The 21,052-nt window shown below is 40.6% G+C and overlaps 1 protein-coding gene across 2 annotated transcripts in view; it reads left to right on the top strand.

Annotated features, from left to right (window-relative positions):
• LOC101443045 (histone-arginine methyltransferase CARM1-like) overlaps nucleotides 1-21,052 on the top strand; it is a 303,051-nt gene that overhangs the window by 256,253 nt on the left and 25,746 nt on the right. For both annotated transcript variants that reach the window (XM_058301776.2, XM_071216706.1), the window contains 4 exons: nucleotides 13,897-13,978; nucleotides 15,148-15,233; nucleotides 17,652-17,741; nucleotides 20,138-20,275. In XM_058301776.2, the coding sequence (XP_058157759.1) occupies nucleotides 13,897-13,978; nucleotides 15,148-15,233; nucleotides 17,652-17,741; nucleotides 20,138-20,275 (396 nt within the window). The remainder of the gene's footprint in view (nucleotides 1-13,896; nucleotides 13,979-15,147; nucleotides 15,234-17,651; nucleotides 17,742-20,137; nucleotides 20,276-21,052) is intronic.

The raw sequence follows: 21,052 nt of genomic DNA, 5'->3' as shown, positions 1-21,052 counted from the left end.
TTCTCTGCTTTGTCTATAATTACTCCTTTGGTGAGCTCACCCATTCCCATGGGTTCAAATTCCATTTATATGCTCATGACTCCCAAGTGTGTATCTCACCCATACCTGTCCCCTGAACTCCTTATTTTCATAGCCACCTACCTCCTGGCCATCGCCCCTTGGAGAGACTTATCACGTCCTAAACTATACTCCAGATTTCCCCCCTCCCCCAAGCCAAATCTGCTCTACTCATAGTCTTTCAATCTCAGTTGCTAACAACTTGATCCTCCTAATTTCAAGGACCAAAACCTTGAATCTTCTCTTTCTCTGTCCCCCATATCCAAACCATCAAGAAAACCAACTCTCATGACATTCACTGCACCACCATGAACCTAACACCATCATCTCATGTCTAGATTACTGTAATAGCTTCCTAACCTATTTTCAACATAGCCAAGTCCTTACAGTAGCTTATCATGGTTTACGTAGTCGAACCCATATCCTACTACTCATTCTGCTCGAGCCATGCTAGCCTCCTTGCTGCTTCTCAGACACATCAGATCACTCCCCACTATGAGTCTTTGCATTACCTGGAATGCTTTTTCTACAATATTTATGTGGCTAATGCCTTCACCTCCATAAAGTATTTTCTTAAATGCCATCTTCTAAATGAAACCTAGTGTGACAACCCTATTTAATATTGCAACCATCCCACTGTCTGTCCCTCTTCTTTTGCCCTGTGCTTTTCCTCTAGCACTTACCACCTTCTAAAAGATATATGATTCCTTTATTTATTATTGCTTATCATCTTCCTCCTGATAGAATGGAAGCATCACAAGGACAGGGATTCTGTCAGTTTTCACTGCTATTTCCCAGGTTCCTAGAACAGTGCCTGTCACATGCTTGTTGAATGAATAAAAACACAAGTAGTCTCCAGCATGTGTGGAAATAAGATTTTATTCACTATCTTTCCAATTTTTCTATTCTTTCTCTTTACAAAATCAGAATCTTACTATAAATCAATTTTATAACCTGATTTTTTAAAAAAATTTGACAGTACTTTGTGGACATGGTCTTATATCTTTAAAATATTCTTTTTTTTTAATTATTTTTTTTTAATTACATTATGAAAAATATGAGGTCCCATTCAACCCCACCGCCCCCGCCCCCCACTCCCCCCACAGCAACACTCTCTCCCATCATCATGACACATCCATTGCACCTGGTAAGTTCATCTCTGAGCATCACTGCACCCCATAGTCAATGGTCCACATCATAGCCCAGACTCTCTCACGTTCCATCCAGTGGGCCCTGGGGGGATCTATAATGTCCCGTAATTGTCCGTGAAGCACTATCCAGGACAACTCCACGTCCCGAAAACGCCTCCACATCTCATCTCTTCCTCCCGTTCAAAATATTCTTTAGCTACCCAGGACTTCTTTTGTGGCTGTGTCATAATTTATTGACTCAAGCTCTAATGTCAGATATGAAACTCTTTTAATTACTTTCTGTAAGAAATAACAGTAAACATCCTTTTATAGAAATCTTTGGGTGCATTCTGATTATCCCCTTAAGATAAATTGCTGAAATCAATTACTAGACCAAAAGGTGTGAAGTAGGAACTTTAAAAAATTATATATTGCCAAATTGCCCCCTAGAAAAGTTTTACCACTTAACACCTCCCCCAGTGGTATATACAGAGTCTTGCCCATACAGGATATTTTTTAAAATGCTAATCTGATGTGCAGAAATGGGGGCCAGTTTGTTTTTTATCTGTATTTCTTTGATAGCTGGTGAGTTTGAATGGTTTTAATTTTAGTGAACAAAACAAGGACAAAAAATATTGTATATATATGTGTGTGTGTGTGTGTGTATATATAAAGTTATCAAAATTCACAGCCTTCCCTCTCTTTCTAATCCCCTTCCCTTTCTAAAGACATTTCTGCTTTGAACTGCTAACATTTGGGCCTTGTATTGCTTTGACCCAGGAAACAGGTGGGGAAGAGCATTGAAAGAATCTCAGGAAACTTGATTTCCATTAGAAGAAGCAAAAACTAAGAAAGGCTGACTGGGAGGAGGGAGGTACAAAAAAAAAAGGGTTTGGGTGAGTTTGGAGTGAGTGAGCTCAGAGATGGAGAAATAACCAACAGCCTGAATAAAACCATCAGATATAAATTAGTCATCAGCCCTCACCTGACTTTCTGAGTAACAACACTGGATTAGCTGATTCTTTCTTCATGTCACCCTGGAGCTTAACCCTGGTTTTCCCCCTACCATATTGGCCTCTATTTCTAAGTGTCCTTTGCTGACTCTTCCTCCTGTCTCAAATCTTTACCAATAGAGTAATTCCAGGTTTAGCTCTTCGAAGTCTTTTCCTTTCTGACCACACTCACTTCCTTACTGATCCCTTGGGTGCACAGATTGACTTTATGCTGACAACTCCCACCGTGACAACTCCAGCCCAGACCTGTCCTCTGAACCACAGACTTTGGATCTCCAACCGGCTACTTGACATCTCTACTTGGATGTCTATTAGGCATCTCACATTTAACATTTAACAAATGTAAAAAAGCCATGCTGCTGCTTCACACATCCCCCTGCCTACCCTTGCAAAACAAACAAAAACAAAACAAAATAAAATAAAATCCCTGCTTCTCCTAGAGTCTTGTAATAGCTTCCTAACTAATTTCCTCTTTTTAAAGAGCAGCCAAAATTATCTTTATAAAGCTTCATTGTTCCCAGCTGTAAAACTTTTTTATGCTGTGGCTACCATGGGCATTATTGAAAATAATCAGTGCAGCATTTTCAAACCAAAGCCTTTAAATATGGTTTTTAAATGGATTCCCATATCAAGACAAGTACTGTTGATCCTTGCTATTTTACAGCAGTTATGCCCTAAAAAGTCACCATGAACTCTCAATTAGTGAACACTGATCCACTGCTCGCAGAGGACAATATAGGGCTAGGTTCCTGAGAGCCTCTGTTCAAACGTTTTCATCAACTGATCAATGCATAACCTTGTTTTACGTGTGTTTCTGTTTAAAAATACCTTACTTAGTATATATCATTGATTTGTTGAGACATTGCGCACACTAACAATAGCACTGTAAGTCATACCTGAATGGCACGTATCTAACATGCATATTTTCTCCATGCGGCGCATCACCGCCTTCTTGTGCTTAGGAACACTAGACAGCACTATAACACTACACTTGAGGCCATTTTAGATAGTGAAATTACCATCAAAAATGCAAACATAGTGGCACTAAATTTACTACAAAAGGGACACTTGTTTACAGCCTGAGAGCTGAAACAAGAAGGCAGAGTGTCACCTTGCTCAACCTCAGCTGGGAACATGCACATTGGGTGATTCAAATTATTCTCCTCTCTACTCGTGTCCGCAGATGACTCAGATAGCACCCATGGGTATTGATTTGGAGGGTCCAAGTAAAAAATTTCAGTGAGTAGACCAATATGCAAAAACAGAATCTGCAAATAATAAGGATCAACTGTATAGAGATAGCATCAATTAAGAAGAGCAACCAAATATTCTCAAGATGTTTGAGATGGGACTAGTTTGCCATATCACAGTTATTACAGTTATAGAACATGAAAGCATAGCAGAGTGGCATGGTAATTAAAAGCTAGATGAACAAGTCTCTAGAGCCTGGCTGAATTGGGTTGAATTCTCAGTTCTGTTAATTACGGACTGTAAAACCTTAGCCAAATTAATCTCTCAAAGATACAATTTCTTCATAAATTGAAGATAATAATATTACCTACTTCAGACTGTCATTGCGAGCATTAAATGACATAACCCATGTAAAACTAAGCTTAGTACTCTAACTGGTACAAAGCAAGTGTTATAGTCTTTTAGCTCTAAGTACTGATATTACATGTTAGAATTACAAATGCCTTCAAGTTGCCCAGCAAACCCACCTGTCTTATCCTGGATTCCACAGAAAGCAGAGCTTGAGACAAAAGCTTATGTGTTACAACTTAATTAAGAAGACAATCCCAGTGAAGCAGGGACGGGGAAAAGGAAAATAAGGCAGCGAAGAAGAGAATGCCAATATAGGATCATACTGCCAAACTGGCTACCAATTGATCTTATAGTTTTTAATGTAACATTCTGTGTAATCTATGTATCCCTAAAAAAAAAAAAGATTAAAAAAAAGCAAATGAGTCCTTGCTTCCTTGCTCTCACAGAACAACCTTCTGAGAGGCTTCTTGAACTATAGTCTATGGTGAAGCAATCCAGAGGTAGGAAAGAAAAGGAATGTATCTGCTGGTTCCCATCTCCCTCCATCTTAGTGGTAGGAGATATGACCTTAGAGGAAATATCTCAATACACCCAGGCCACTGAAGCCATAAAAACATCACCGATGTAGCAGGTCACTGAATCTTCTTTGGCTTATCTGCCACCTCTGTCCCAGATGTGTCCTATTGGAACAGCACTATTAATATTTTGGACCTTATAATTCTCTACCAGCGAGATGCCAGTAGCCTTCCTTCCCACACCCTGCTGCACTGTCTTCAGACATTGCCAAATGTACACTGGGAAGCAAGCTTGCCCCCCGTTGGGAACCACTCTACTAGAGTGCCCAAGATACTTGACATTTCTTACATGCCAGGTCCAGTTAGCATGTCATCAATGTCTCAGACCACTGTGATGCTCTTAGGAATGTCAAAATGATCAGGGTCCCTGTGGACTGTATATTGGCAGAGAGCAGGAGAGTTAACAGCTCTGAGGCAAGACAGTAAATAAGACCTGGTCTTTGCCATCAGCAGGCAAACAGCTTTTGATCTTCTCTACTGATATGGAGAGAAAACCTGCATTGTACAGAACAATAACCGTAGATGCTAGGAGTTGTGGTCTTCATAATGATACCATATCTGGTACAGCAACAATGATTAACTGCCACCCAGTTAAGTTTACACTAGTCCACCATAATCTACCATAGTCCATTTGATTCTTTCAGGGGCCAGACAGGTAGGTGATCTGAAAAGGAATATGTTAGCTCCCATTACCCCTGCATCCTTAAGTCTTTGAGGGTAGCAGTACTCTCTAAGTGTCCCCAGTATATAATATTGCTTCTGTTTTGCTATCTCATTTGGGGTGGGGATGGGGGCAGTTTCAGTTTCAGAGATGGGACTTCTACTTGTACTTTCCTACATAATAAGCTTTTCTTCACAGTCTAGGCTACCAACGTGAGGGTTTTGTCAACTGCTGAACATAACTACCACAATTATACATTCAGGGACTGGGGAAATAACCCCAGAGCAGGTATTTGAACCTATTGGATGCACTGAGAAAAACTGGTGAGTAATCCCACCTTGAGAGTGTACATTTATAGGGCTAGAGCTGGTATCAGTTGTCTTGGCCTGGGTTCCCTATAAAGCAGTGACTTAGGCAAAGCTTATGAGCTACACATTTCCTAGGGAATGACATCCCAGTAAAGCAAGAATTGGGAGAAAGGAAAGTGAGGCAGGGAAGAAGGGAGAGCTAATGCAAAGGTGCATTCACAAACTCAAGTGCCAAGAGATTGCTTGATCTCTCAGGACCATCTTTAAGAGATAAATGAAGATGAATATAAGCAGAATTCTGCCTCAGACAGTAGAACACTCCCTTTTTGCACCTTTCCAGTCTGAGTCTGCTAAATACCTTGTTGACTGCAATACTGCTGAGAAATACATTATTTTTATGGAAATCCAATCAACTGATGGATAAGCCACTGAATTATACTGTGAAGGAAATGGGTGGTTTGTTCCTAGGCTAATTATGTCCCCAATACTGAAATTCCTACTCAAGTTTCTTTTTCTTAGTTAGAGTGTTAGGCCTTCTAAAATATGTTTGTCCCTGAGAGTCTCTGGTTCATAGACCAAATAAGAACGCTTCCAATTACCATGTGATATACCTCAATTTTTTTGTCAGAACTCTAGTATAAAGCACAAAGTATCAAAGAGAAAGGACTTTTTCAGGAATACTGCCATGACCAACACGATCATGTTTGGATTTTCATGCACACATGTCATTGTCTCATTTATATTTCAATGATTCCTCGGACTTCAGTCTTTCAGCTACCCAGTATTCATTCTTGACATTTCCTCTGCATCTACATTTATATCCACAGCTCTCGAACTGCAGAACAAACCTCAATTTTTGTATTCATATATTTTTTAAAATCTATGTCAGATTCATGGCTTTCCCACAGATTCTGCACTTGGACCCATATTCATCCAGGCCTGTATAGTCAGAGATGTGGTGTTTTAGTTTCTGGATCCTTCTGGCATCAGAGCTGCCCATTTTGGGGCAGAATTGCCAAGGCTAGCAGACATCCAACAAACTTTCTCCTGTCCTCCTTCCATACCCTCTGACTTATAATAATTTAGAAGTCCTCAGAGGATTAGGACTTCATAGAATTAGGCAAAACTGTTCTCTCAGAATTAGACTTACGGCATATATACATGCAGGCTCACTCATTTTCTTTTCAGAAGAAAATGTGCTTAAGAAAAGGCACATTTTGACTAATTTATCTGTAATTATTTGAAGCTATATGTACCCCAGAAAAACAGGCTCCTGAATCTCATCCATTCCTGTGGGTGTGAACCCACTGTAAGTAGGACCTTTTGATGAGGCTACTTCAGTTAAGGTGTGACCCACCTCCATCAGGATGGGTCTTAGCCCTATTACTGTAGTCCTTTATAAATGGAATGAATTCAGACATGAGAGAGAAAGCCACAAAAGTGAGAAGCTGAAATTAGCGAAACTTGGAAGAGACAGAAAAAGAGGGAGACTAGCAGGCACCACCATGTACCTTGCCATGTGGCCAAGGAGCCAAAGATTGCTGGCAGCTGGTCAGAAAGAAAGCATTGCCTTGATAATGCCTTGATTTGGAATTTCCTGGCCTCAAAACTGTGAGCAAATAAATTCCCAGTGTTTAACCCAACCCATTTCATGGTATTTGCTTTAAGCAGCCTAGGAAAATAAAACATTATCTGAAAGCCCAAAGACATATTTAGCTTCTCAGGTACAGATAGATTCTGGTACACAGAAACTGTCATTGGGTCCTGGTCTCTCTTTGTCCCACAGCTTGGCTCCATTCCTACCTAGGCCCCTCCTGGCAGCAATGCAGTTTCAAAAACACGTTTATAGCCCCAGCATCCAAGTCCACCTCCCTTTCACAACAGTTAGAACAAAAGTTGTAGACCTGACGTTCATTCAATCGGATGCTTAATCCCAAGTCCATCACTGAGGCCAGGGTGCTGAGTTAACCTGATTGGCTGCAGCTGAGCCACTTGCTGACCCTTGGGGCCAAGGATAGAGTCAAGACCATTCAAACCACATGACTGAGAGTGGGAAAGTAGAGCTGCTCCAGAAGAAGGGCAACCATTTGCCGGGTAGAACAAACAAGAGATACCTACCACAGTTGCCTTGACTAATCTACTTTTCCCTCTGATTCAAGTTTCCATAGGTCCAATTCTTAGGGAAACCACTAACTCTAGATTTAGCTTGGCACACCTAGGGATGCTCCATGAATTCCTTTACAAAATCACAAACTTTCCCTCATTTCCTACAAAGGAGACACAGTCATAAACTGAGTTTCTTTAAAGGACTATTTATCCATTTTCCCCTCTCCTTTATACTACAATATGTATTTTTATGAATACAAAAATGTTATAACCATAACACATATAAAACATAAGCCACACTTCTGGTGTTCAAACTAGAAAAACCATAGACATAATGAGCTGAGCATGTTTACACAGATACTTTATACAGTGATAGTTCTGAATTCTGCTAATGCAGAAAATTGTCAGAAAAACCTAAGCCTCAAGTCCTACTATATATAAGGAATGTATAAATAATCAAATAAAGATACAATTTTTCCTAGATACCCAACATTTTCTTATAAGGAATTCCTACCAGGTCATCCCAACCACACTCTTAGTCTGCATCTTCAGCACCATTGTGGCTTGGATGGGTGTGTTCTTTCATCCTCACCTTTCCTAATTCTTGGGAATACACACACACACACACACATGCACATACCTATACATATATGTAAAATCTTTCATCAGGTTTCTGTACACTTGGTTGTTAATTCTAGTAGAACATACTTTAAGACACACAAATGTGCTTAATTGTTGAATAAATATAATGGGGTTTTCTGTTCCTCTCATATATTTGCTCACTTACCTCCTTTTCACTTTACTGTTTTATCTATTTTTCCTTCTTCATTTATTGATTGATTTTTGGCCTTTTTAAAGGAAGGAATCTTCTTAATGGGGATGAGTGGGGTTTTTTTTAGGATAGAATGAAGATGCAGATTTTTTACTAAAGTAAGAAATCTGAGTTATTCTATAAGAGAATTCATATTAGCTAGAGAGAGGTGTGCCTGCGTTGAAAGCTCCCCTCTGTTGAATCTGGCAGACCAATGTTTACTTCTACAACAAAGCCTAAGGAGGAGGAGGAGACATAAGAGCAAGCTGAACCAGAAGAAAGGAACAAGAAGGAAAGAGACCAGAGAGGGAGGGTTCCCGTGGATGTCCCTGCAAGCTAGGTTCTGGGTGGGGAAGGTAATGTGATGGGAAATGAGTTCCTTATCCTCTGAGTGCTGTTAGGAGTAGCCAATACTAAAATTGCTTTCCTCCTGGACTGTATTTGCAGACCTCACCAGATGCTGCATACATTAAAGGGGGCAGGAGGGAGGGTAGTACATTTGGAAATGTGAAGTCAAGGGGAAAAAAAACATGCATGGATTCTTTCTCTTATGGACTCATAAAAGAGACTTTAAGTTAACGCAGAAAATAAAACCTACATACTATGAGAACAGAGAAAATTATCCCAACTTGCAAACCTGATCCATCCCCCTACAATATATTTTAGGATACCCAAAAAAAATGCCAGCTTCCATACGCTTTAATTATTTTATGATACAGATCAGGAGACTTCAAATTTCTAGAAATTAGAAATGTGGTGCAGCCAGAAAAATTTTAAGACCCAGGCAGTGGGCTCTCTTTCCACAGCTCTCCCGTCTGCCCCAGGAATGGTGACCACATGCACAAAACTGATTGTGGTTGCTAGGTTTTAAATGATACCCAACACACAAAGTAAATGGCACAGACTAATTCTCCCCTGGAAGCTGAGGTTGGAATCTGTGAATAGAGAGCAGTTTTCGACCTGGGTCACTGCCAGATGGAGGGCTTTCTTTGGCCTTTGGGATTTTCTTTCACCTACTTGGCCGGGAGTTTTAGAGCAGCTAACTTAGTATATGCAGACCTGGCTGCTCGTTGGAATCAAGTGTTGAGCTTTCAAAACTAACAGGCACTGGGGCTCCACCTCAGGTCAAATAAGTCCCCCCAGTTTGGGGAGAATACATCCTAGGCATTAGGACTTTTAAAAAAACTTCTCTGAAGTACAGGGAAAGTTGAGACCATCTGGGCTCTTTGGGAAATTCATTCTCTCTCTCTCCCTCCCTCTCCCCTTCTCTCTCTCTAGGCTTTTGTGACAATATTTTATTTCTCCAAAACACATCCCCACTCTCATTCTAAATACTGAAAAGATCGCTTAAACCTAAGATGTTCTGTTTTGAAGAATTTTTCTAAGATTATAGGAGCCTTGTTTCAGTATTTGTGTTTATAAGATTATATTCAGGGAAGCGGAAGTAGCTCAGCTGTTAGAGCATCTGCCTACCATGTGGGAGGGTCCAGGGTTGATAGCCAGGGCCTCCTGACCCGTGTGGTGAGCTGGCCCATGTGCAGAGCTGTCGGGCTCAAGGAGTGCCGTGCCACTCAGGGGCGCCCCCGCGGGGGGTGCCCCACACGCAAGCAGTGCGCCCCACGTGAAAAAAGCACAGCCCTCCCAGGAGTGGTGCCACACACACAGAGAGCTGATGCAGAGAAATGGCGTAACAAAAAAAAGAGACTCAGTTTCCCAGTCCTACCAAGGGTGCAAGCAGACACAGAAGAACACACAGCGAGTCGACACAGAGAGCAGACAATGGGGGAGCGGGGAGGGGAGAGAATAAGAAAAGTAAAATAAACCTAAAAAAAAAAAAATTATATGCAGATACTGTTTTGTTTTTACCTTTGGGCCAACTTGACTATGGTCCTTGTCGGAAGGACAAGATTATGAAGCAAGTAATGGAAGTGAAGAAACGTGGATGAGTGATTTCCCTTTTCTCTGTTATTCTTAGAGTCACCTGGGCCAACACATGGAGCTATTTAGTATACCAAGTCCTCCAGTTCATGCATTGAATAATTAATTCACTAAATAATAAATATGAAGAGATATTTTTAGTCCTAATAATATTCCAGATTCCACACTAAGTACCAAATATACACTGAGAAATTTTAAAAAGTCATCTTTTAAATGAGTGAAACTTAAATATTTAATTGTAACATGGGTTTTTAATTTTTAAATGGAAGTGCTTGAGCCTGCTCTTAAGGACTGAGTAGCAATTAACAGAGCAAAAGAAGTACAAGGGATTCTAGGCAGAGGGAAAATCAACCAAGGGCTCTGCCGTGAGAAAAGGTACAAGTCCTTCAGAATTCTTCAAGGAGCTGAGTGGGGCTTGAGTTTCACTTGCATATTGAAGACACGGCTGTTATCTTAAAATTATTAGACCTGTCCTGCTTCACAGCTGCCCATGAGAGTATGTGAGGTTTTGACTCCTAATTTAGAGCCTTACTTTGGCTGATCCTTCTATCAAAATCTGACTACACCACAATTTTTTTTCTTAAATCTATTTTATTGATACATATTAATAAAGCATAATCACATATGTGTGCAGTCATCACTTCAGTTACTCTTAAAGCACTTTCATTATTCCAGTAACTATAATAAAAACAAAAAACAACCAAAACTCATCACCTCTCAATCTCTCTATGCTTCCCCTACCATACATACTGATCTTCTTTTTCCTTCTCTCTATTTGTATTTATATTTTGTGAAAACTGTCTTTTTATTCAATATCACCCATATTTGTGTTTTACATGAGATTTTACTATCTTATACAGTCTCATATCACGTTTTTAGTTTTCCCTCTAGTAATATACATGACCTTAGCTTTCCTTTCAACAACTTTCATACCTGTACAATAGCATTGCTAGTTTTAAACATTGTCATATGCTTTAACAATTTCTATTCATTTCCAAAGATTTACAAACAAACTTTTTACCAGTTCTGCACAGATTAACCCTTAGCTTTCCATTCTCTAACCTCTTTCTATTTTCTGGTGACCTATATTCTAATTAGTAATTCCATGAGTTTACACAAAATATTTAGTTCATAATAACACAGTCATACAGTATTTGTCCTTTTGTGTCTGGCTTGCTGCACCCGACGTAATGTTTTCCAGGTTTATCCATGTTGTGATATGCTTCGCAACTTCATTTCTTCTTACCGCTGCATAGTATTCCATCATGTGTATACTCCACAATTTGTTTATCCATTCATCAGTTGATGGACACCTGGGCTGTTTCCAACTTTTGGCTATTGTGAATAACACTGCTATGAACATTGGTGTGCAGGTGTCTGTGTCACTCCTCTCAGTTCTTCTGGGTATATACCTATCAATGGTATTACTGGGTCCCATGGCAAGTCTATCTTTAACTTCTTTAGTAACTGTCAAACAGTGCCCTACAGTGACTGTACCATTCTACATTCCCACCAATAATGAATAAGCATTCCTATCTCTCTGCATCCTCTCCAACATTTACAGTTTTCTGACTTTTTAATAGTGGCCAGTCTAATAGGGTGAAATGATATCTCATTATAGTTTTGATTTGCATTTCCCTAATTCCTAGTGATGTTGAACATTTTTTCATGTGTTTCTTTGCCATTTGTATTTTTTCTTTAGATAATTGTCTTTTCAAGACTTTTAACTCATTTTTTAATTGGCTAGTTTGTCTCCTTATTGTTGAGTTGTATGATCTCTTTGTATATTAACCCTTATTGGATATGTGATTGCCAAATATTTGCTCCCATTGAGTTGGCTGCCTTTTTACACAAAGTCCTTTGAGGTCTGCACCTCAAGTTTTTATTGCTTATTGTGCATGGCCTTTTCCTTTTCCTGCAGGTTGATGGGAGTATGGAAGCGGGAGGTAGGTGACATGTGACTTGAGTTCCTACTATACAACTGGATTAGGCCTGGGATTTTGCATTTTTAACAAGCTTTTCCAAGTAATCCTGAGGCACAGTCATAGTGGAAACTGCTGCCCTAGGCCCCAGTGCTGCTCTAAGAAGATAAAGTTCAGAGAACAGTTGCCAACATTTACATAGCAGTTACAAAATGCCAGGCACTATTCAGCATGCTCAAGTTGTATTAACTCATTTAACCCTTACAACCACCCTATAAAGTAAATTTATATTTATTTCCATTTTAGAGATAAGGAAAATGTGGTACAGAGAATTTAAGTGACTTAGTGAAGGTCACATAACAAGTCAGTGGCAGAGCCAGAATCAACGCCACTCTTTTTTTTTTTTTCCAAAATATATTAATTTATTGAGGGAGATAAGTTACTTAGAGGTGAATTGGCTACAAACAAAGGTAAGGAACATGTTAGAAATAGAGTCTGTTAGTAGGAGGGAGAGATACTATTACTTTTACAGGCAAGTGTAGGATCCCATATTATTCCATGGTTCAAAAATGGGACACACTGTCTAGTCAAAGGATCACAGAGATCTACTAAGATTTTTCAGCTATCAACCAAGAATCTTTAAGTCTTCTCTCAGGCAAGGCATCCTGTAGAAATACAATTTATTTTTCAAATTCCTCTGGAGAATTAAGTCTCTGTCGTATCGCATTGCCATGCTCCCTGCTCTTGGTTCTCTTTGCCACGTACTCATTCTTTAAGCATTTTCTCATCTCCCTATCAAGATCATTGCAATGACCAAAAAATTTCAGAATGCTGTGGGAGACTTGGAACTCCACTCTAGCCATGGGGAAACGCCACGCCAGCTCTGCGTGGGGCGAAGACTCCCGCGACCTCCACTCAACACCACTCTTTACCCACATACTATATCTCATTAAACATCCAGGTCTGTTAACCAAGCTGACCTGGAGTACCTGCTGTGCTTCAAACACGGTCTGAATTGTGGCAGGTACTTAAAGGTAAGACACAACCAGTGGTGTGCTGGTAAGTGTTTTGTATCTAGGTCTCTAGGAGAAAAACAGAGAATAACCTTGATTTAAAATATTTGCCCATTTCTGTGCTATAAATTCTCTCGACCATGGCTGATGTCTGGTTATCAGGGTGATACACTGAATGTGGACCTGGGAAGAGGTGTGCACAGTCAGCTCTGACCAGCCCGAATGTTCTGGCTCCAGGTCACCACCGCACTCCACCCTGGTCACTTGTGTTCTACCGCCTGCCATTTTCCATCATGAAGGTGCAGGCCAAGGGCTAGGGAAGAGCAGGGAAGGAAAAATCTCTTCTTCAGACAGCAAGAGCATTCAGAGGCTTTGGAGATCAAAAGTTGTGCTCTGGGTTGGGGTAGTGAGAGGGCCAAGCAATGGTATTTCAGACTGGGGCAGCATGGCACAGAACAGGCGGTGACCTGAGGGGCTTGAGGTCAAGGGTGGAAGCTCAAAGCCCTTCCTGCCCCCAAACAGCCTTCTCAAAAATCTCCTAAGTAATTTCCTTCAGTTCAACCACCTTCCTCTCTCTCACCCTACCTCAGGTCAGGTACAGCTCTACGAATACTTCAGAGAGAATTTCCTCCTCTGCTATTCCCTGCATACCAGTTAGTCCTCAAAGGTCCTAACTCACTCCAGGTCTAAGTTAGAGGCCCCATGGAGCAGCTCACAGCACATCACAGCTGTGGGATGTGGGTGGTTCGCATGGACTTGGGTGCAGGACAAGGTGCACAGTGAGCCGCTCCATTCAGCAGCGTGCTTTGTGCTATTTTAGGTACCAGCAGTGCTTCTATGGGGTCAATCTGTCCAGTCTCCGGGGTGCTGCAGTGGATGAGTATTTCCGACAGCCAATAGTGGTAAGTGTGCTTTCTTTTTTTACAGGCTTTCTCCCCATGTCTTTGTGTATTGAGTCACTCACTCATTTACTCACCTGGTATGAACTCTGCTGCCCAGCTCTGTGCTAGGCACTGTCAGAAGAGAAGGGGCTCCTTGGAACACCAGGTTTTCACTTCTTCCAACTCTGATCTCCCAATCAATTAAGAAAATTGTCAGAGAATGAACAAGGAGATTTCCTAAAAACCTTTCAATAAGTAACTTCTAATTCCCCCACTGCCTTGTACCACCGCATGTGTACACTCAGCCCCCAAATATGTTCAATAATCTTCATCCTCCTGTTATTCTAGTGACCTAAAGCATATACAGAAGAGGCAGCACTGTTAGAGCAGGAACTTTGCTGTCAAAAAGATTTGGGCTGTAAGTGGAAATGTTTTTAACTTCTCTGTGCCTCAGTTTTCTCATCTTTCAAATGAGAAAATAATAGTGTCTACATCCTAAGTTGTAATTAGAAGGAAAGCCAGCTCAAACTGGCTTAAGCTAAAATGGAATTACTGACCCTCAAAAATTGCAAATTCCAGAGAGAGACTTGCTTCAGGGACCTAATGCAGGAGCTCAAACAATGTCATCAGGATTTCTATCCGTAACAGTTGTCCCCACTTCCTATGATTTACTTCTGTTCTAGACAGTTTCTCCCCTTTCCTGCCTCGAATTCTCAGCACTTTAAGTCACACAGAAGGGCTGCCTCTTTCTAATTCCTTAGGCAAAGGCCCCGTAATTAGTTGTGCCCCTTTGTGAGCCAATCACTGTCTTCAGAGGGGAAACTAATGCTCTTATTGAGAAGCCAGATCACATACAGCCCTCGATTTGAGAGTGGACTAAGCTCCTGTGGACAGAAGGTAGGGAAGAAGTAAATTATCACACCTGAATGAATTCTAGATGGTCAAAAATAAAAAGCCAGAGACGTTGTGAGAATAAATGAAATAACCAGCTAAAACACTTAGCACCATGCATCATACATAGTAAGCACTCAATAAATGTTAGCTTTTAAAATTTTTATCATCAGTAAATTCATGCCTCCTACCTCCTAAATCCTTGTTGACTTGAAATTCCAGGAGAAAAACTCGACTACAATCTTGCTTGAGTTCAGTTTATACTGACAGAGATAACATCTTTGATTTTTTTTCCGAAGGACACATTTGACATTAGGATTTTACTGGCTCGGACAGTCAAGTACACAGTAAACTTTATGAATGCAGAAGAGGAAGATCTGCACAGGTTCGTACAAATCAGGGTTGCTGCTGATTTTCAAAATCTCATTTCAATATCTCCCAGCCCCAAAACTTCAAGACAGGAGAGATTTTAGGTGTGAGTCACATACAGGAATGAAAAGTGCTTCAATACTAGTTCCACTTTTTGCAAAATGAGGAGAATGATGCCTCTTTCACAGGATTGTTTTAAGAATTGGATGAGAAAAAATTAAATACTCTTCTTATTTAATAACTTATTTAATCCTCACAATCCTATGATGAAAGCACCATTATTATCCGCATTTTACAGATGATGAAAATGAGGCAGAGTAGCGTAATAAGTTGCATAAGATCACATAATTAACAAATATTTAAGAGGAAGGAATGGAGACTTTAGAAGGTTCTAGAGTCTGGACTTTTAACCACTCTGCTGTAAGGCCGCTCAAGTGAGAGTATACATATGAATGCACCCAGACCAGTGTGTGATAATAATGACAAAAAAAGAAAAGCTACAATATGTTGAGTGCTTATTCTATACTGGGTGTTGTACAAAGGGTTTTTGAGGAACTGACTCATTTTTGAAGAGGGCCTCAATAAATGTTAGTTTTTTCCTCTTTTCTGCCACTTGAAGAGACCCTGAAATGAGGAATCATACCTTGACTTGGTTCTCCTTTCTTAGATGGCAATCCCCTTTGAGTAACCTTTCACCAGCATTTTGCCCTTGGTATCCTGAGAAGATCAATATAGGTATTTTTTTCCTGGCTAAGAAAGTTAAGACAGACCACTTTATGATTTGTTTGGATATACAGAGGAAGCAGGGACAGCTGTCCTACTCAAAGCTTGAGATAACAACAGACAAAGAGTGTTATATCAATCAGGATAAGCTAGAACATGCTGCACTAACAAAAAGAAATCTCAGTGGCTTGTAATAACACAGGTGTCTTTTTCCCGACACTGTTTATCTATTGTGGTCCAGCTTCAGCTCTACTTGGTGTCATCCACTCCAATAATCATGCTGATAAAGATGGACCTATCTGGAACAAACTGGTCACCGAGGAAAAACAAAGCTTCATAAAGTATGCACAGGCAGTTAAAGATTCTGCCTGAAAGTGATGACACAAGTCACTTCTCTTCCCGTTTAATTGATAAATCATATGGCCGTGCCTAAGTCAAGTTGGTGGAAATGAAATCCTTCTTTGTGCTTGGAACAAAATTACTGGCATTTGAGAACAACACTTATAACTACCACAGACCCCAATAAAATAGACTTCCATTGACTTTATTTGCTGCTTCTGGGCTACCTCCTGAGTCCCAGGGAATTTTTTGAATATTATGTCTATGTTCACTTTCCAGAAGCATCATTCATTCACATCCTCCTCCACATCCTATTATGTGGCGGTACTAACTGCACAGGTACCAGAAATAAATTTTTAAGTCTTTGTTCTTAAGGAGTTCATAGTTAGGGGATGCAAAAATGGGAAGAAATTATTACAGTGCAATAATAATAAATTCAATGTGATAGATACAATGGAAAAATCTGTAAGTATTCTCATTGCTGCAGACTATAGAAGGTTAGGCCTTTGGGGACACTATGAATGCAAATAAACCCCTTGAAAACCTCTAGAACACTGACTAAAATAAGTTTTTTCAGAGTGATATGGCCCCAGCAATGAACCAATAATACCTACTTTTAACTGTGAAACACTTTAAAGTTTGCAAAGCACAATGGCATGCATGAGAACCCTGTGAGGGAAATAGTAGAGAGATTTTGTCCCCTTTTAACAAATTAGGAAATTGAAGTTTAGAGAAATTAAGTGACTTTCCGAGATTCAACAGCTAAATTTAAAAAAAGTCCTGCATCAAGATTTTATTTTCATCTTTGCCAATATTTTTTCTATTCCCATTTTTTTCTGCATCTGACATAAACCATGGCCACTTCTGCATTACTCTGCAGCCTAATGGGATGTTAAATTGCCTCCCTGGAAAATAAATGAACTATAACAATGACCTTCTCATCCTGGCAGTCCCCTTGTGATCCATTCTATTTTGTAGACACCTGAATAGTCGTTTCCTTCTGAACAGCTGCATCGGGGAGCTGCCACAGCCCATGTTTTGGCTTCTTAAAGAATGGTTGTCACCTGTATGCTGAGTGATCCTCCTCTTTAGGAGTCAAACCCAGCTCCAGGTGCTACGCTTGCCCCGTGGAGTTGTGGGGCCTCACAGAACAGCAGAGTGTCCTGGCAGGGTTTTGTCAAGAAACACAAACTTCTGCAATGGGCTCTGTCACCCTAGCATTACCTACACACTCAGAAAACCTTGCTACCACGGTAAAAGTGCTTAATAGAAAATGGCAGTACACTGCTTTCACAAGTCTGTCTAGTATTAGCTGTCAAAGAAGGAAAAGTTCAATTGTTTCTTTTTCTTTCTTTTTTTTATTTCCTTGCAGAGTAGAAATTCCCTTTGTGTTTCAGATGGCACAGTCCGGCCTCATTCATGGCCTGGCATTCTGGTTCGACGTGGCCTTTGTGGGATCTCTGTATGTATCATTCCCCTACTTAGCTACCTTATCCCCCTGCTATTCTCTACTATTCATAATCACTGTTTTAAAAATCTTTAAAAATTAATTGCAACAACAATAATGGTTATTTCTCCAGTTTTCAATTAAATAAGCACTGGTGTTAATGCTACTTTTAGATTTTAGGGTGAAGTGAAAATGAGATGGTTTTCCATAGTATATTAGTCAGTGTTCTCCAAGAAGACAGAAACAACAGTAGATGTGTGTGCGCATGTGTGTGTGCATGTGTATGTAGATTTATTATGAGTTGGCTCATGCAACTATGGGGAATGGCAAGTCTGAATTCCATAGGGCAGGCTGCAAGTTGGGAATGCCAGTGAAGGTTTCAATGACTCCCCCAGGAGAAGCTGGCTGAAATAGAGAGAGAAATTCTTCTTTCCACAGGTGGAATCATCTTCAGGGAAAGGCCCTCTGCTTATTGCATGAGACTTTTCTCTCTCTGCCAAAGGCAATCTCCTTAGTTGATTGTAGATGTAATCAGACATAGGAGCAATCAACTGACTAATGATTTAAATCCACGAAATACCCTTACAGGAACAAACAGGCCAGTGCTTGCTTCACCAGACAACTGGACACCATAACCCAGCCAAGTTGACAAAGAACTTAACCATCACACATAGTATCAAATCAACTCTGGGTAAAATACCATAGAACCTCTTAAACCAATTGGATTAGGATTTGGAGGAATTAGAACAGGTCTGTGCCTTCTACTCCCACAACCCCCAAATCTCTGCTCTCCTCCTGACATCCCTAGTTTCTTCCCAGGTTTCCTATTAGCAAAGAGATTTGATCTGGATCACATGACCAGACAAAATGAAAGTTTTTAAAGTAGATACTGCTCTACTCCTTGGGATCCAAACTCATCACTACCCCTGCTTGGAAGGGAGTGCCTGTGGGTCTGTGCTAGTGCTTGAAGGAGATTGCGGGGATCCAGAGATTGCAGGCCCCTAGAAGCCTGGCCCAGTGTGACAATCAGAAAGACAGAAAATGATGTGCAAGCCAGTCCTACTTCACATAAAGGGAATATGATTCAGAGAACTGTGCATTTGTTTCTCAGACTTTCCCCCAGTAGTACCCAAGTAAATGCATTCAGTCCTACTGAGGGAAAAAGGAGATGAGCTTGAAGTGGCCTGCCTTGAGGGAGAAATTTCTTTGAAGTGAAATGCTTTATCTTTTTTAAAAAATTGTAGAAATTTTGCATTCTACTCCAAGTAATTTTGATATAAAAGTTTACATCACTTCGAAAATAAATTATATATAAACCCTTCCTCTTCAAGTCAAAACTGACCCTCTAGGAATTTATCTTATGCTTAGTGGGCCCCCTGCTCCCCACAAGTCAACATCACTGCCGACCTCAGGCAAGAAACCTGGGTGTTAGCATAGTAAGGTGTTCTTGCTTCTTAAACATACACATGTGCCACAGGAGGTCCAAGCTGGGACAGTAGAGGCTAGCCACTCTAGGAGTTCTTTGCTTCCAGAAGCTCCTTTTGGATTCATGAATAGGTTGGATGAGATAGTCAGAGGTCAGACTCCAGACTTCTCACCTTGTACAACTTTTCAAACAAAACGGGTGCCAAGGTAAACATTTTACTTTTGGGCATCTTATAAACTTTGATTGAGAGATACAGATTGACATAGTGGTCAGATCCACAGTTTGTAGTCCAGCTCCCCAGTTTTCTCTGTATGACCCTGGGCAAACTATTTAACCTTTCTGGTCCTACTTTGGAATAACATACATAAAGCTCTTAGTACAATACTTACCACATGATGATTGCTCAATACATCAAGCTATCCTGCCCTTGAGACAGGTCTATGATGTTGATTACATTCACAATGTTGTGCCCTCATCACCACCATCCATTACCAAAACTTTTCCATCACCCCAGAAAGAAACTCTGTACAATTTAAGCATTTATTCTCCATTCCCTAGCCCCACTGTGGCCGAATAGCACTGAATTACATATTTGAATGTGGTCAAAAGGGGAAATTTTATGTTGTATATGTGTTACTAAAAGAAAAATTAAAGAAAAACACCTTAGTTCTATATAGCACAGTGAACCCTAAATATAAACCATGGACATGATACAATTATAATAAATTTCTTTTATCAGTCACAAGAAATGTACCACACCAATGCAAAATGTTAATAATGGGGGCTGGTATATGGGAACTCTATCTTTTCTGCATGATTTTCCTGTATACCTATATTTTCTTTCTCTAATTGAAAAAAAAGTGGGGGAGGGGGTATTTCTATGAGTTAAAAAAAAAGAAAATCACTTATCAACCTAAGTCCCTAATCCAATCCTTAAATGTGGGTTGGGAACGTAATCGGCTTTTAACTCTGTCTTGCCCCACAGGGTAACTGTTTGGCTGTCAACAGCCCCAACCGAACCTCTGACTCATTGGTATCAAGTCCGGTGCCTTCTTCAGACTCCTCTCTTTGCCAAGGAAGGGGAGACTCTCTCAGGGAAAGTGTTATTTGTAGCCAATAAACGGTAAGTAGGAAAATATAAACACAATTTCACCTCTGTGTTCTGGGCCTTGAGGGGTGAGAATGAGGGGAAACTGGCAAGCACCCGAGACTTCAGCTCCTAAAATTGGACAGCGAGTTTTACAAAGGCCTGGCTGAGCTTGCACTAGTGGTCTTCACTACCGACCCTGTAGGACAAAGCTCACCTTCCCACTGAGTGTGGCAGGGAAGAGGGGCTTCAGAAAAATTAAGGACACTGAGTTCTACTTGACCACGGAGAACGGAAAAAAATCCGTCAGCTCAAGGGAACTCTTGCCAAAGACTTGGATTATCAAGTGCTTTAAACCCCAGACCAGTTTCCTGGACTGACTTACATCTGTCTAGCCACACTCCCTTAAATTCAGAACAATAAAACCCATCCGTACTGCAGGGGAAGTAGCACTGCAGGGGTTATATGTGATGTGTCAGGCAGCACTGACTACTTCCCTATGCTCACTGAAAAATTTCTTTCACTGTGTTGGAGCTTATGCTGGGGGAGTTAGACGCAGGAGAAGTGAGGTGGCCAAGGACTCTCAGGCACTCAGGGGTCATCTTGCTCAACTTCCTTTCCTCCCTCCCACCCTTCCTTGAGCCTGTGCTTGAACACTCCAGTGATGGGGAGCTCACCACCTCAAAAACTAGCCCTTCCATTTTTAAAGTCTTTGTTTCTTTAATTGCAAAAATCTAACATACTCACATATAAATTCAAGAATACCAAAGTGGTATAGTCAGAAGGGAGATTTCACCCCAACTCCCAGCTCTT

This window comes from Dasypus novemcinctus, chromosome 8 (genome assembly GCF_030445035.2).
Source record: "Dasypus novemcinctus isolate mDasNov1 chromosome 8, mDasNov1.1.hap2, whole genome shotgun sequence".
Taxonomy (NCBI): domain Eukaryota; kingdom Metazoa; phylum Chordata; class Mammalia; order Cingulata; family Dasypodidae; genus Dasypus; species Dasypus novemcinctus.
The sequence above is the reverse complement of the archived record's forward strand: the minus strand, read 5'-3'. Positions and strand labels throughout refer to the sequence as shown.